Here is a 14,846-nt window from a genome sequence, read left to right as displayed (position 1 = left end):
CAATTAAGCCTTAAAAGCTGCTCTTGTGAACTCATAATGAGGTTTTCTTTCTCTCTTTTGAGGGGTACCCTTATAGAAGCAATGAGTTCAGTCTCTCTCCACTACTATCCTTGCATTGATTTCTGTGTTAACAGTCACTTTGTTGACTTTTGTATGTTGTAAATCTCACAGCTCCCTGATTACAAGGTACTCGTAGGATCCATGTTTTAGATGGTGCCTTCTTGAACTTGTAAGCCCCTGATTGCACTGGTTTGCCCCTCTTTACAAATGCTAACACTTATTTAGCCAAATCAGTGTTCAGCTTGATATCTTCACCAAACTTTTTGACACGTGAGCCATCTCTCAATATCCTTTTACGACTGTCCATATTTCAGATCATGTATTTAATATGCCTGGTTACATGCTTGCTGAAATTTGCTGATATAGTAACCACAATTTATCTTCTCAAGCTTCCATTTCAGCTGCACTGGTGATAAGGAATCCTCTTGAAAGATTCTTTTTTTCATTTGGACCTCATCAAAGGGAGTCTCCTCCCAGTAGAGTCCCAGTATTCCAGTTTACCATAAATTGCTGCAGAAGGGAAATGATCTTTGGATGAACATCAAGCATTTTTAGTGTCTTTGTGATTCATTATTGTTATGTGGTTTTTGAGTAGCTTGTCCACACCATTTCTAAGTTTTCTTTTTGTTTGTTTGTTTGTTTTGAATCCTCTGTGTTTCCTCTTTTCAGCCTGAGGTGAGTGTTTTGTTCCTTTCAAGTTTACTATGCAGTTGTTTTGCTCAGGAGGCAGCATTCCATTAAGTTAGTGCTATTCAGATCTTCTTTCCCAGAATTGCCAGTAGAAGTTTCCACATAGCTGGTAAGCACATAATGGATCTACAGTTCATAAGATCACTGATTCTGTCTTTCTTTTTTTGTATGAGAATGGTTCTCCCTGTCACCATCCATCTGGGACATCTGCTCTTCAAACATTTATTAAGTTATTCAAGCCAGAATGTATGCACCCATCTGGTCTGAGTGCTTTCCAAATCTTCACTCCTCTCAGTACTTCATCTATTTCTTCTTTGATATTCCTGTGTATTACTCTGCTTTGTGATTTTAAATGTTTATGTCACAATTTAATGATTATTGTTCTTATTGTTCTTCTTATATTATTATGATTTTATGGTGAACCTCTGAGTTATCAGTGCCATTTCTTAAGACTTCTTTATAACCCCTCCACAATAATTGTTGATTGTTTCAGATGCTGGAACAAGATATTGCAAGTCGCCAAAGCAGTATAAATGCCATGAATGAAAAAGTGAACAAATTCATAGAAACAACAGATCCATCCACAGCATCCTGTCTACAAGCTAAAATGAATGAGCTCTCTGTACGGTTTGCTGAAGCAAGTACCAGACACAAGGGGAGACTTGCAAAGATGGAGGAATTGAAGACCAAAGTGGAGTTGTTTGAAGGCTTGTCAATAAAACTTCAGTCATTTTTGGACAAGAAAACTCAGGCTCTCAATGAGACTGATGTTCCAGGAAAGGATGTTACTGAAGTGTCTCAATATATGCAGGTATTGTACAGCTCCATTTGTTCATAGTGTAGATTTTTGCCTTCACTTACTCACATCGTGATAGTGACCAATATAACAAGCTAGTTCTCCAACTTTAATAGAACAGCTAAGATCAAGGATTGAATTTTGAACAACTGATCATAGAGGCCAATATAAAACTGGCACTTTCTATTCATTTCTGCAGGAAACTAGTTCAGCGTTGGTAGATCATAAAAAAGATCTCGACGTTTTGCATCAACTTCTAGAGGAGCTTTCTGTCCATGGTCTTCCTGGGGACAAGGCATTGGCTTTAGAAAAGTTAAATGCTTTGACAAAGAAGTTCAAGGAAGTGGAAGAGACTGTAAAGGAAAAGTTAGTACAATCATAATTAACATATTTCCACTTTACAAACAACATTTTGTAATGAATGTCATCCTTTCGTATGCAGTGTATGGTATTGATTAAGAAAAACAGTCTTCATGTTTGAGACCACACTTGTAGGCTGTTTGAAGGTAAATGATTGAAACTTGTTATTGTCTGCAGAAAAAAAAAAGCAACCCTTACCTCCTGCCATGGTCTTTGCAGTGGTGCTCTCAGTTCCAGTAGTAACTGCTGCATTGCTTCTCAGATGGAATACAAGGAAGGTGCTGCATATGTAAGCTGCAATAGAGTTACAATTAGAATGCAGAGGATGAAAGGAAAATGAAAAGAATGAATTTTCATTATGGTTGGACCATATGTACAGAGAAATTAGATTTCCCAAATGTTGCTCATATCCATAAAATACGTTTGAGTTCAGATTAATGAGACCGGGATGTACACTTTTCTGGTTCTGGTCCAGTCCAAAAACTGAAACCAATCGAGTTGCTGAGGCATGTAAAATTCCCTTTTAGATTAACTGGTTTTCAAATTGATGTCACAAAAATAAAGTCCTGACACAATGGGATAGTGTGTCCTTTCAGTGTGCGCTTGTAATTGATGGAAATGACAGTATTGGGCATGGAAGTCATGCTTAGTTATTATATAGTATTAGATGGTATAGAAAAATAGATAAGCCTTCCCAAGAAACAGATTTGCAAACATTGTTCTTCTTCAAGTGATTGCTCATGTCCATTCCATGTAGGTGAGCGCGCGCTGCATGCACCTGTCATCCAAAGTTTTTTTTCCTTAGCAGCACCTGTTGGACCAGCAGGGGAGCCCCCTGGAGTGATGCCGCTATATTGGCTAATATATACCCCTGCTGGCCCTCCGCCCCTCATTTCCTTCTTTCCTCTCATGATGTCGTGGTTGGAGTGCTCTGTTCTTGCTTTGCAAGTGCTCCTAGGAGTTCTCACCCATTTGTAGTTCTGTTGTTTGTTAATGCTAGTTCTTATCTCAGTTGTTAATAGTATAAGTAGCTATTTACTACTTAATTGGGGCATGCCTGGATCCCAAGTCTTCAAGACCTGTGTTAAGTGCCAGAAGCCTATGCCCTGAGAAGACCCCCACAAAGCCTGAAAGATTGGTAAGGCTTTCAAGCCGCGGACCAAGTGAGAACAAGAGTCCCACCTGAAAATCGTACTCATGAAAGTGGCGCTCCACCCGGCACCAGCATTGGACCCTGCACCAATTACCCACAGTGCACTGGCTTTGGTGTGGGAGGTACCAAGCCCCTCGCGCACCTCTCCGGCATCGTGTGGGTCTCTGCACCGGTCTCAGTCTCCAGTGCCACAGAAGAAACAGAGACCTAGCTAGAGCAGGTCTCCATTGAGGCATGTGCTGTCAGAGCTCCTCAGGTGGTGCACATTGCACTGGCAGGATCGGCACCTGGACCATTGAGATCGGGTCAGCACCATTCCAGCCCACGTTGGGACTTGAGACCAGTGGAGGACCTCCCAAAGCTCTCGACCCCTGTAGCCTTTCAGGCCACAAGGGACCTCATCAAACTGACCCTGTCACTGACCTCACGGGGGCCCTCCAAGGAGCATCAAGTTTGGGAGCTCTCGGCTGCATCCACAGCCCCATCGGCCCCAGCACCGGACGTGAAGGCCCATCACCGCACCATGCCAGTGCCAATGACTTTAACACTGGCGCCACCAGCCCCTGCACCATCCCTGCTGCCAGCACTTGCTGCAGCATTACCACCGGCACTGACTCCAGCACCAATCCAGGACAGCCATAAGGCACCGGCTCCCCCACCGCTGGTGTCTTAAACCCTTCCCTCAGCGGCAAGTGGTTTGGCACCATTGCATTTGATGCCTCTGCCTCCTCCCTGGCACTGGAGGAAGCCGGAGTCTATGTCTCGACATGCCCCTGGGCATAGGTCACTGACTGCAACAACTACATCACCACCCTGGTTGACCTCCGACTACTCAACTGACTCAGAGGCGGAGTCAGCCTCATTGTCACTGGGCTCCAGATCGAGATCGAAGCACATGTCCTATTCACAGCACCGCTCCTGGCACTGTAGCTCGTTGGTGCACTCTGGGCACTAGTAACATTTCTAGGCCCCACAACTGACCCTGGTGCAACCACCGCAGCAGTTCTGGCTACCCCAGTGGCAGACTCCTGGTCAGTGGCCCTTTTGGACCTTCTGGACATATCACCAGAACCAGTGTGTGGGTCCCCTAGAACGGAGTCTGTTGTTTCCAGGCCCAAAGTCCCTTCATCAGTGACCCCTCTGACCTGCTCCCCTACTTTCGGGGCAGCCTTCACCCTGACCCTCAGTGGAGAGGGGGCCGTCCTTGTTGCAGACCCACACGCTGGCATCCACAGCGGCCTCTGAAGCCCCCCTCACAGGTCTGGGTTGCAGATGGGCCAATGGGAGCTGCGGGAAGCAGTGTGGGCTGGAGGACTAGTAGGGCTGGTGCTAGCAGGAGGGGTTTCCCCCATCCACCCACACTCACTGACAGTGGCAAGGTAAGTGGAGCAACAGAGCCCCAAATGCTTTGCTTCCCCAGGTGCAGTCGCCCTGTTTCTTGCTGGGGAGTGTAGGGGCAGTCCCGCCCCATTCCTCCAGAGTGGTGCAACCAGGAGAGCAAAGCAGATGGGGCCACCTTGCTCTGCTTCCCCTGCTCTTGCCAATGAGTGTGGGGAGGCAGGACCCCTCTTTCCGGTAGCAACTCTTCCCTCCCTCCCCCACACTAGTATTCCCGCTGGCTGCTGACTGGCTTTCCTGCCTTTGATTCTTTGGTCACATAACACCTCATTGCACCCTCCCATGCAGCGCGTCCTGTATTTAGCTTGACTGTTATCTATCTGCCTTGCTAAATTTTACAATTAAAAGGGTAGCTGTAAATTCATGGGCTTCTTCCATAACTCATGGAAGTCAATCATTAAACTCATTGTCTTCAACAGTGGAATGATTGGGTCAGTAATTACTTAGTTCTGTTGATATAATCAGAATGATTAGTGGTTTTTTGCACTCAAGTTCTTTGCTGTCTTTAATTGTTTAGAGAAGAGGATGTATCATCTTGTCAGGAACAAATGGAGACTTTCAAGCTCCTTGTAGAATCTTTAAAGAAATGGATGATAGAGACAACAGATAGGATTCCAGCTGTGCAACCATCTTTAAATACAGAGCATTTAAAGAAACCATTGGAAGATATTCGGGTGAGAGACTGTGTGTAAGAAGGGATACTATTGCTAATGGAATTTGGGGTTAAAAAAAGAAAAACATTTGCACTTCGTTTCATATCTTGTGCTCTATAATATATATAAAGATTTGGTGGAATATTTTCTTTTAATTGGCAGGCATCAGGTTTTACTATTTTACAGACCATCCTTGGTTCTGCCATTATGGTAGGGGATTTAGCTTGATCGCTCGAGGTCCCTTCCAGTTCTAGTATTCTGTGATTCTACATGGTCACACTTACTCCTCGTTTAGATATTAAGGTGCCTTATATATACTTTCTTCCTTTTTCTTTGCTACAGTTAGCAGTCTTCCATATCCTAAAATATATAGAGAGCAGCCAGAATAGTAGAGCATGCAGTCAGTCTCACTGACAGTGCTAATAATACTTATTTGGGGGGGCAGGGAGGGTCGATGCATTACACAGGCTAAGAGCTCAGTATCATGCCTAAAGGCCTTATACATCCCTTTCTCCATGCTAAGTATTTCAGATTTATTTTGTTCTTTTTAAAAATGTAATGAACAAACTTGAAAATATTACGTTTTGGTTATTCAGAAATTAGAAGAGGAATGGACTTTAAAAGCACCTGAAATTCAGAAAATGAATAACAGAGGAACATCATTATGTAACTTAATCTGTGCTGTGACCTCTCCTGCCAAATCCAGGGCAGCTGCAAAATCAGGTATGTATTTGTATGATCAGCTAACCTCATTTATTATAAATATTTAATTTAAAAATAAAATAAAATGTTTTGCTTGTTGAATAAATATAAAGTTACTGGGTTTGCTTAGTAAACTTAGTGTGTGTGAAAACTCAGTAGGCCACATTAATTGTCCTGAGTACAATTTGGCTTGGCTACATTTACACTAAGGCTCTGGTAATTTACTTTAGGATTCTGTGTGTGTGTGAGTGAGGAGAATCAGGCCCTAAAATCCTTTGTCAATTCACAGGACATGTATATATGAGCACTGGAAGTGCAATCTTTTTTATGTTATTAATAGCCTGTGTCTTGAATTAGATTTTTCTGGGTGGTTTAGTCTGCATGCCCCTGCAATGCCTGATGTCTCTTCTGAGTCTTCCAAGAAGTGCTAATTTAGACCATAAGTCAGCCAACACTGTGGTATATGCATACCTTTGCTCAATGAGTACATCAGTGTGGTTGCTCATATATGTAAATCTAAGCATGCACTTGAGTGTTTGCAGGATTGCGACTTCTGTGCTGGTGATGTGATGAGGACACTTAGAATCATAGAATTGTAGGGTTGGAAGATACCTTATCAGGATGAATCCCAGCTCAGTCATCTCAGCCAGGGCTTTGTGAAGCTGGGACTTGAAAACCTCTATGGATGGGGATTCCACCACCTCCCTGGGTAACCCATTTCAGTGCTTCACCACCCTCCTATTGAAATAGTTTTTCCAACCGAGACCTCCGCCACAGTAATTTAAGATCATTTGCTCCTTGTTCTGCCATCTATCACTGCTGAGAACAGCCTCTCTCCTTCCTCTTTGGAATTCCCCTTTAGGTAATTGAAGGCTGCTATCAAATCCCACCTCATTCTTCTCTTCTGTAAGCTCTAGCCAGCTTTCTGTTCATCTTACAGTCCGTTTACCCAATCCATACTTCCTCAACTTGCTGCCACAAATACTGTGGGAGACCATATCAAAAGCTTTGCTAAAGTCAAGATATATTGCACATCCACCACCTTCCCCATGTCCATGTAGCCAGTTACCTCATTATACCTCGTCACATATGTCTGTTTAAAAGGTAAACTCAGATGAGCACGCTCAGTAGGGCACTTAGCAGACAGATAACAGCAGTTTTCAATAAATATGAGTTGGAGCTGAACCAACAATCTGGAGGAGAAAAGACTATCCCATTATCACTCTGCTTAGTCAGCCTCTCTTTGTAGCTTGCAGCTTAAGTTTTTCTTTGGAATCTAATTTTAAAGAGAATAAATCTCTGTATTTCGGAGTTGCAGGTGGCACCCAGCCCAATAGCATTTAAGGGCTTAAAGTTGGGTTTGTTTTACAGATACTGGTAAATTTTGTTAAACAGAGTTTAAACAAGTTGGGCAGAATACACACTGGGGCTACGTCTAGATCTTTTTTTCCTCTTTGCCCTACATCCAGACAAATAAATGGGACAGCATTTAACAGCCAGTATATTCACCAAGCAAGAGCAGTCCGGTAGATTATTTATGAATTGTAATGCAAGAGTCCCCTTGATGAGAAATTCAGCTTACTTTTTGGGGTCAAAGAGGAAGAGAGGAGTATGAGAATAGAGAAGCTCTTTCTTAAGGCAGTCAAATATGGTTTGGTTGTTTTCGTGTATGCTTTATTTGGGGACAGTGCTGGTGGGGGCTCTTGCATTACAATTCATAAATATTTGGCCTGTTTCTGCTTCTTGTGAACCAATGTAAACTTTGGCACTGGGTAGAGGTGCAGTAATTAAATATCTGCTGTTCTCTTGCAATACAGAGAAAGGTTGAAGCTGTATTTTTACAAAAAAATGTGAAAATTGAGTTCACTTCTAATTTGCTTAGCATACAATTCTATCAAATCAGTGTTATTTTTCTTGATAAATGAGTGTGGGGGCGGGGGCAGGAGAATTGTAAGAAGAATGTCGATATTTAATTTTCTGTTTGTACTAGTGAAAATATTCTATGCAACAAAGCATAGGCAAATCCCATCATTATGTTATGGGGGCAATCAGTTTTTCTCCCTGATTTAGTCTCTCTCCCCATTCTCCAACTGCCACTGTTGTGGTACTCATTTTCCAGCTGGTGGCCAGGGATGAATGCACAGTCTTCTCCAAGGCAACCATTAATTCTGCTCTATTAATCTGTCATCTGGGAGTACTCTGTATACATGTAGTAGATACTGGAGGTTCCTCTCCTTCCCCTCCTCATTTCTGTTTGTGGTTTGTCTGCTTTCCACAGGCCTGAGGTTGTTCCCAAATCCCTTGAAACAGTTTATGGAAATAATTCCATTGAAAATAGTAGAACTACCTTTGTGCGTAGCTACTCACTAGTGGGAGTAAAGACTTCATAATATGGCCCTGATTAGGGGTTCATTTGTACAATATTTGATAAAAAATGAATAGTACTTACTGAGAGCCTTGTTCTGAGTGATTTGTCCCACTGAAATCAATAGAAGTTTCCTGTAGACAACCTGTACTCAGTGTAAGAAAAAGGAGTCAGAATCTGGTCTAAAAAATAAGTCTGGGTATGTTTACACTACAGAGTTAATTCGAACTAACAGACGTTAGTTCGACTTAACTTTAATAGGCGCTACACATACAAACCGCTAGTTCGAACTTAATTCGAACTAGCGGAGCGCTTAATTCGAACTAGGTAAACCTCATTCTACGAGGACTAATGCCTAGTTCGCATTAAGTAATTCGAATTAAGAGCTGTGTAGCCACTTAATTCGAACTAGTGGGAGGCTAGCCCTCCCCAGCTTGCCCTGGTGGCCACTCTGGGCACCACCAGGGAAACTCGTCTGCCCCCCTCCTGGCCCCGGAGCCCTTAAAGGGGCACGGGCTGGCTACAGTGCCCATGACAGGTGCAAGCCTGCCAGCACCCAGCCAGCAGACCCTGCACCTGGCACGGATCGAGCCACCCACCCGATGCCCCCCAGCCCTCCCTCTCTTCCCGGGACCAGGCTGGCGGCTCCCGGGAGCCTGCCCGGGTCCACAAGAGGCGGGCGCCCACCTGGTCTAGTGCGGACATCGTGGACCTCATCCACGACCTCCACACTAGCCACAGGAAAGTGGCCGGCTACGGCAGGATAGCTGCAAGCCTGGCCACCCAGGAGCAGGTTTGCATGAAAATCAGGGTGGTCCAGTGAGACCCCCGACTCTGAGCCCTGAGCTTAGAATGGCCGTACTGGGTCAGACCAAAGGTCCATCTAGCCCAGTAGCCTGTCTGCCGACAGCGGCCAACCCTAGGGACCCCGTAGGGGAAGGACCGAAGACAATGACCAAGACATTTGTCTCGTGCCAACCATCTCCAGCCTTCCACAATCAGAGGCCAGGGAAACCATTTTACCCCCTGGCTAATACCACTCCATGGACCCAGCCTCCATGAATGTATCTAAATTCTCTTTAAGCTCTGTTATAGTTCTAGCCTTCACTGCCTCCTGCAGCAAGGAGTTCTCCAGGTTGACTATTTGCTTTGTGAAGAAGAACTTTCTTTTATTAGTTGAAGCCCGCTACCCATTCATTTCATTTGGTGGCCTCTAGTCCTTCTATTTTGGGAACTAATGAAGAACTTTTCTTTATGCACCCTCTCCACACCACTCATGCTTTTATAGATCTCTAGCATATCCTCCCTCAGTCTCCTCTTTTCTAAGATGAAAAGTCCCAATCTCTTTAGCCTCTCTTCATATGGGACCTGTTCCAAACCCCTGATCATTTTAGTTGCCCTCCCCTCTCCCATCCTCCCTCTTCCCCTCTCCCACCATCTTTTCCCTGTCTCCCCAGAGGTTAACCCCTCCCCCCCCCGTTTTGTTAAATAAAGAGAGTTTCTATTTTTGAACACACGTGTCCTTTATTTTGTACATCAGGAAGGGGGGCTATGGTGGGGTAAGTGGAAGGAGGTGAGGGAGGAATGGGGTATGAGCCCCCAATGGAGAGAACTGGGGTGGCTCTGCGGGCTCCTCGGGGTGGAAGCTCTCCTGCAGCCCCCTGATTGGGCCCCCCCCCCCCGGATGGCAGCCTGCGGCAAGTGCAGCCGGGCTGATGGCCAAGTGCTATGATGTGCCAAGTGTGGGCACTCAGGGCACTCCAAGCCAGGACTGCTTTGCTGTCCTCCATCGAGTTAGACAAGCGAGCGGGGAACCCCTGAGAACTATCTGTCCGGAGTGGGGGTCGGGTCCCTTTAAGCACAGCCCTTGGCTAGCCTGAGACAGAAGCTCCACGCTCTAAATCCTAATCTGATGCCCTGCTGGCACTGCTTCCGGCCAGCCTTAACCTCAGTTCAGGGTCCACTCAATGTGGACATGCTAGTTCGAAGTAGCAAGATGCTAATTCGAACTAGTTTTTAGGTCTAGATGCACTAGTTCGAATTAACTAATTCAAATTAAGTTAATTTCGAATTAGTGCTCTAGTGTAGACATACCCTCTCTGATTTCAGCTGGATGATTTTATAGTGCAGTTGTGCTTGGAGTACACAGTCCACAGGAAGAGGTGGGGCAGACCCATGCAATAGTTATAGAATAAACAAAATCAAAGATTTGTATCCTAAGTATGATATATCTGTGCTATTTTAAAATTCCATGCTATTTTAACATGATGAGAGCTGCATTTCATATCTGAAAGTGATATTTTGTAAAGGATTGTAATTTTGCATGAAAAGGCCTCAGATATTCCCAGAGATTGGAGAATTGAAATTGCAGCTTTGATTAGTGCTACATCGCTAAGTTTTTTTCTCTCATCTGTAGGTGGAATAGTATTAAATGGTGAAGGAGCAGCTTCAGGTCTTCAGAGTTTCCTGACCAATAAAGGTGAATAACTACCAAATAAGATTCTCATATGAGACAGAGATACAGATTGTTCCTCCCTGGTCTGGTAACATCCATGGGCCAGCATGAACCACAGATGTTCTTGGACCACAGAGCCCAGAAATAGGGAGGTCTGGTGGTGGGGGCAGGAGTGCTGTAGGGGGCATCAGCGACTCAACCAAGAACCCAGTGTGTGAGGGGGAGTGGGGAAGGTTGGGCAGAATGGTGGGGAGTCCTGGCCCCAGCGGCTGGGGAGCTTTAGCCTGGCTGTGGAGTTCCAGTCATGACCAGGGAGCTCTGACCCCACCGGTAGCCAGAGAGCTCCAACCCCACCGGCAGCCAGGGAGCTCAGGCCTGGGCTGTGGAGCTCTGGCCCATCCCTCGGCCCCAGCCGTGAAGCCAGGCGGCTGCGGAGCTCTGCCCTAGTCACACCACTCTGACCGTGGTGCTTTGGCCCTGGTAGTAGCAAGAATAGTGGCATCCTGGGGGGCTCGGGCAGCAGCAGGGGCAGGCTGGAGCCCTAGCCCAATGGCAGCAGGAGTCACCAGAGAAGGGACCTTCCCTTGTCCAGCAAATTCTCTCATTTGGGACTAGTCAGGCCTCAAGGGTGTCAGATCAGTGAGATCCAACCTGTATATTATTGTGCACGAAATGTGCTTAGTCATTGGCTTGGAACACTCTGTGAAACACTCTTGTTTCTTCAGTAACAAGAAAATTACATTATAATCCATAAAAGCAAATAACTTAAACCAGAACTATAGTGAGAAAGCAGGGGTTTGGTTTTTTTTTGCAAAACAGTATTATCCATAACGATTTTAATGTCTCTTTTAAAGATGGATGGGCTGAAGCCCCTGCTTACAAAGGGTCTTGGCTCCCCACGGACAGAGGCTACTTGGCATCTTACAGAAAGCCGGCTCCCTGTGTGTATTGGTTCCAGCCTCCCCTCCTCGCCCTTTGTGCTGCTGCCTCTCTATCACAGGCAACAGCATGGAGGTGGGGGGGAGAGACGAATCTGGTGCTCTTGGAGAGGTTGCTTTTAAACTAGCTCCCCATGGCACCAACTCCTGATCTCCCCGTTGCTGCCTCTGATGCATTTTCTTAGCTACATTGATGATGTTCATGTACTTATGACGTTCAAATCAGAATTTTTCCTTGAATACTTAAAATAGTGACTCCTTAATTTAGCTATAGAAAAAACATTTTTCTCTAAATATTTTACCTTTTTCAAAAATGAAGTGTAATCCCAATTATTTTAAGGGTATTTCATTAATAATAGAACAATATCCAAACATATGTACAACTTGATAATTGTTTGACACATTAAGATACTATTTGGCATTTCAGACACTCTTATAGAATATGTACAGTAAAACTGCATTGGTCCAGCATCTGATGGCCCGGCACCATCAGGAACCTGGAAGTACTCCGGGCCGCCGGAGCATTGGAGCTGCTCTGCCCCCGCCTTCTCTGATTCAGCCGCTGCTGAAACTGACCAGCATCTGAATTGGGGAAGCCGGGGGCAGAGCAGCTGGAGTCTCTGCCGGTAGGTCCCGTAGCGCTACCCCTTGGCGCTGCGGGACCAACCCAGCAGCACCCCAGGCGTCCCCAAGTCAGCCGCTGCTGAAACTGACCAGTGGCTGACTCTGGGAAGCCCGAGGCAGAGCTGCTCTGCCCCGGGCTTCCCGGAGTCAGCCGCTGGTCAGTTTCAGCAGCAGCTGACTTGGAGATGCCTGAGGCAGAGCAGCTGGGGTGCTGCTGGGTTGGTCCAGTAGCGCCGCCCCTTGGCGCTGTGGGACCAACCTGGCAGCACCCCAGCTGCTCTGCCCCATGTGTCCCCAAGAGCAACTGAGGTGCTGCCGGGTTGATCTTGCAGTGCCAGGGGGTGGAACTACCAGACCAACCTGGCAGCACCCCAGCTGCTCTGCCGCAGGCGTCCGATTCAGCTGCTGCAGAAACTGACCAGCAACGGCTGAATCAGGGACGCCTGGGGAAGAGCCAGACTATCGGAAGGGGGGGCTATGAGGGGTCTGGAGTGGCATCCCCCCCACACCATCTTAGACCCCTCATAGCCTCTCCTCCCGATAGTCCAGCATATCTGATAATCCGGTACCCCCTGGGTCCTAAAGGTGTCGGCTTATCGGAAGTTTACTGTTCTAAAATGAAGTTATTCATAAGTTTAAACTGCAAGTGGCCATAACGTATTCCATTGTCTCATAATATTACATAGAGTTTTGCCATGTCTTAGATATAGTAATTTTAGATGTTTCAAAAGTTCTTCAGATGGCCATATTTTTAACATATATTCCCTCCCTTCTTCCTACAGAGCTGACAGCTGTTCAACAGGCTATGTCAGATGTAAATCACAGTTACGAAGATTTAGGAGCTTTACTGAAGGAAAATGTTTCAGAACTGGAAAGCATGCTTTCAAAGATTCAAAATGTTCAACAAGAATCAAACTCAGTGATGCAGTGGATACAAAAAATGGATAAGGCTTCTGCAAGCTGGGAAGCAGGCCCGACTGATAGTGAAGCTGTTAGAACACAAGTAGAACAACATAAGGTACTCTGTGTATATGAAGAAAGCTGTCAGTTAAAGACCATCTGAAATTTTAAACAGAATTCCCTATTCAAACTATGCCAGGGGCGAGGGGGCAGTTCATCCTGCTGAATAGCTGATGCCACAATTGAGCCCTATATTAGCACTATTATTTAGAGATTTAGAGATGTAAATCCCATAAATATGCCAAACAAGGACAGAGCAAATATGGCAAAAGGTATGGCTAAAAGTGGAGAAGTGGAATTGCTCATGTCAGAATAATTGCCAATTTAAATAGATGAGGATGTACTAGTCCTTCTGATACCCAGGATGATTTTTAGTTTATTTGCTTGCACATAAGACTTAAAGGGCTCTGTCAAACAGAAAGCTGTTTCTGCAACTGCTAGTCCCCACTACAGCTCCACTGATGTCCCATACTGTGAAGCTGCAGAGGGTTACACCACACCAAGGGTATGTCTACACTACCCCGCTAGTTCGCACTAGCGGGGTAATGTATGCATACCGAACGTGCAAATGAAGCCCGGGATTTGAATTTCCCGGGCTTCATTTGCATAAGCCGGCCGGCGCCATTTTTAAATGCCGGCTTGTTCGAACCCCGTGCCGCGCGGCTACACGTGGCACGGGCTAGATAGTTCGAACTAGCAAGCCGTTCCACGAGGCGTACAGATAGTGCGGAATGGCTTGCTAGTTCGAACTATCTAGCCCGTGCCGCGTGTAGCTGCGCGGCATGGGGTTCGAACAAGCCGGCATTTAAAAATGGCGCCGGCCGGCTTATGCAAATGAAGCCCGGGAAATTCAAATCCCGGGCTTCATTTGCACATTTGGTATGCATACATTACCCCGCTAGTGCGAACTAGCGGGGTAGTGTAGACATACCCCAAGGCAGCAGTTTCCTTACAGCCACAATGTCAGACTTGTTAATTTATAAACCATTCCAGATTCCCCCACTAAAATTATTGTGGGAGAATTGCTAAAACAGCACTTGGCTCCCAGCTCTCCTCAGCATTGGGAACAGATACTTCCTATCTCCTCTCTAACAGTGATAGGCAAGGTAAGAGCGCACATATTTTGTATAAGGGCACACTTAAAGGGAAGAGCTCTCTGCCTCACTGTACAGCTACTGAAAGGGATAATCCTGCCCTGAGTTGTGACTATGAACTTCCAGTATCTTATTGAGGTTGCATTAATATAAATGGAAGCAGAATCTGACCAACTTGTATACTTTTTCAGAATTAATTGGTCAACATAAACATTCATAACTTTGCATCTGGTGACCAGAAATTCCTCAGACTTAAATGATATTCAGCCCTAAAACTCAAACCAAGCTCTGAAAAGAAGTGCTTATTTGTTTTTAAAACCGAATGTCCAGAAATGACAAGCCTTGGACCTTCTTAACACACATATAATTTAAAATGTGTGTGTGCGCGCACGCATGCATGCATGTAGATATATAAGTACTTAGCCTGGATGGAGTCTTTCCATTAGCTTCACTGTGCTTTGGACTGGGCCCTATTTAAACAGTTTACTAAACACAGACCTCAGGTTGTCTGTGCTGGCTTGGCCCAGTAGTAAGTAGGGATGTTAAGAAGCAGGTAATTTGTTAATCATGCAAATTTTTACCAACTACACAGTTTGTT

The 14,846-nt window shown here is 45.4% G+C and overlaps 1 protein-coding gene across 30 annotated transcripts in view; it reads left to right on the top strand.

Annotated features, from left to right (window-relative positions):
* Positions 1–14,846, top strand: part of DST (dystonin) — a 470,874-nt gene that overhangs the window by 331,780 nt on the left and 124,248 nt on the right. For all 30 annotated transcript variants that reach the window (XM_006110983.4, XM_025182427.2, XM_075923642.1 and 27 more), the window contains 6 exons: positions 1,244–1,561; positions 1,746–1,912; positions 4,975–5,131; positions 5,707–5,833; positions 10,594–10,656; positions 12,977–13,212. In XM_006110983.4, coding sequence (XP_006111045.2) covers positions 1,244–1,561; positions 1,746–1,912; positions 4,975–5,131; positions 5,707–5,833; positions 10,594–10,656; positions 12,977–13,212 — 1,068 coding nt within the window. The remainder of the gene's footprint in view (positions 1–1,243; positions 1,562–1,745; positions 1,913–4,974; positions 5,132–5,706; positions 5,834–10,593; positions 10,657–12,976; positions 13,213–14,846) is intronic.

Source organism: Pelodiscus sinensis, chromosome 3 (assembly GCF_049634645.1).
Source record: "Pelodiscus sinensis isolate JC-2024 chromosome 3, ASM4963464v1, whole genome shotgun sequence".
Classification (NCBI taxonomy): Eukaryota; Metazoa; Chordata; order Testudines; family Trionychidae; genus Pelodiscus; species Pelodiscus sinensis.
This window is presented reverse-complemented; position numbering and strand designations above follow the sequence as displayed.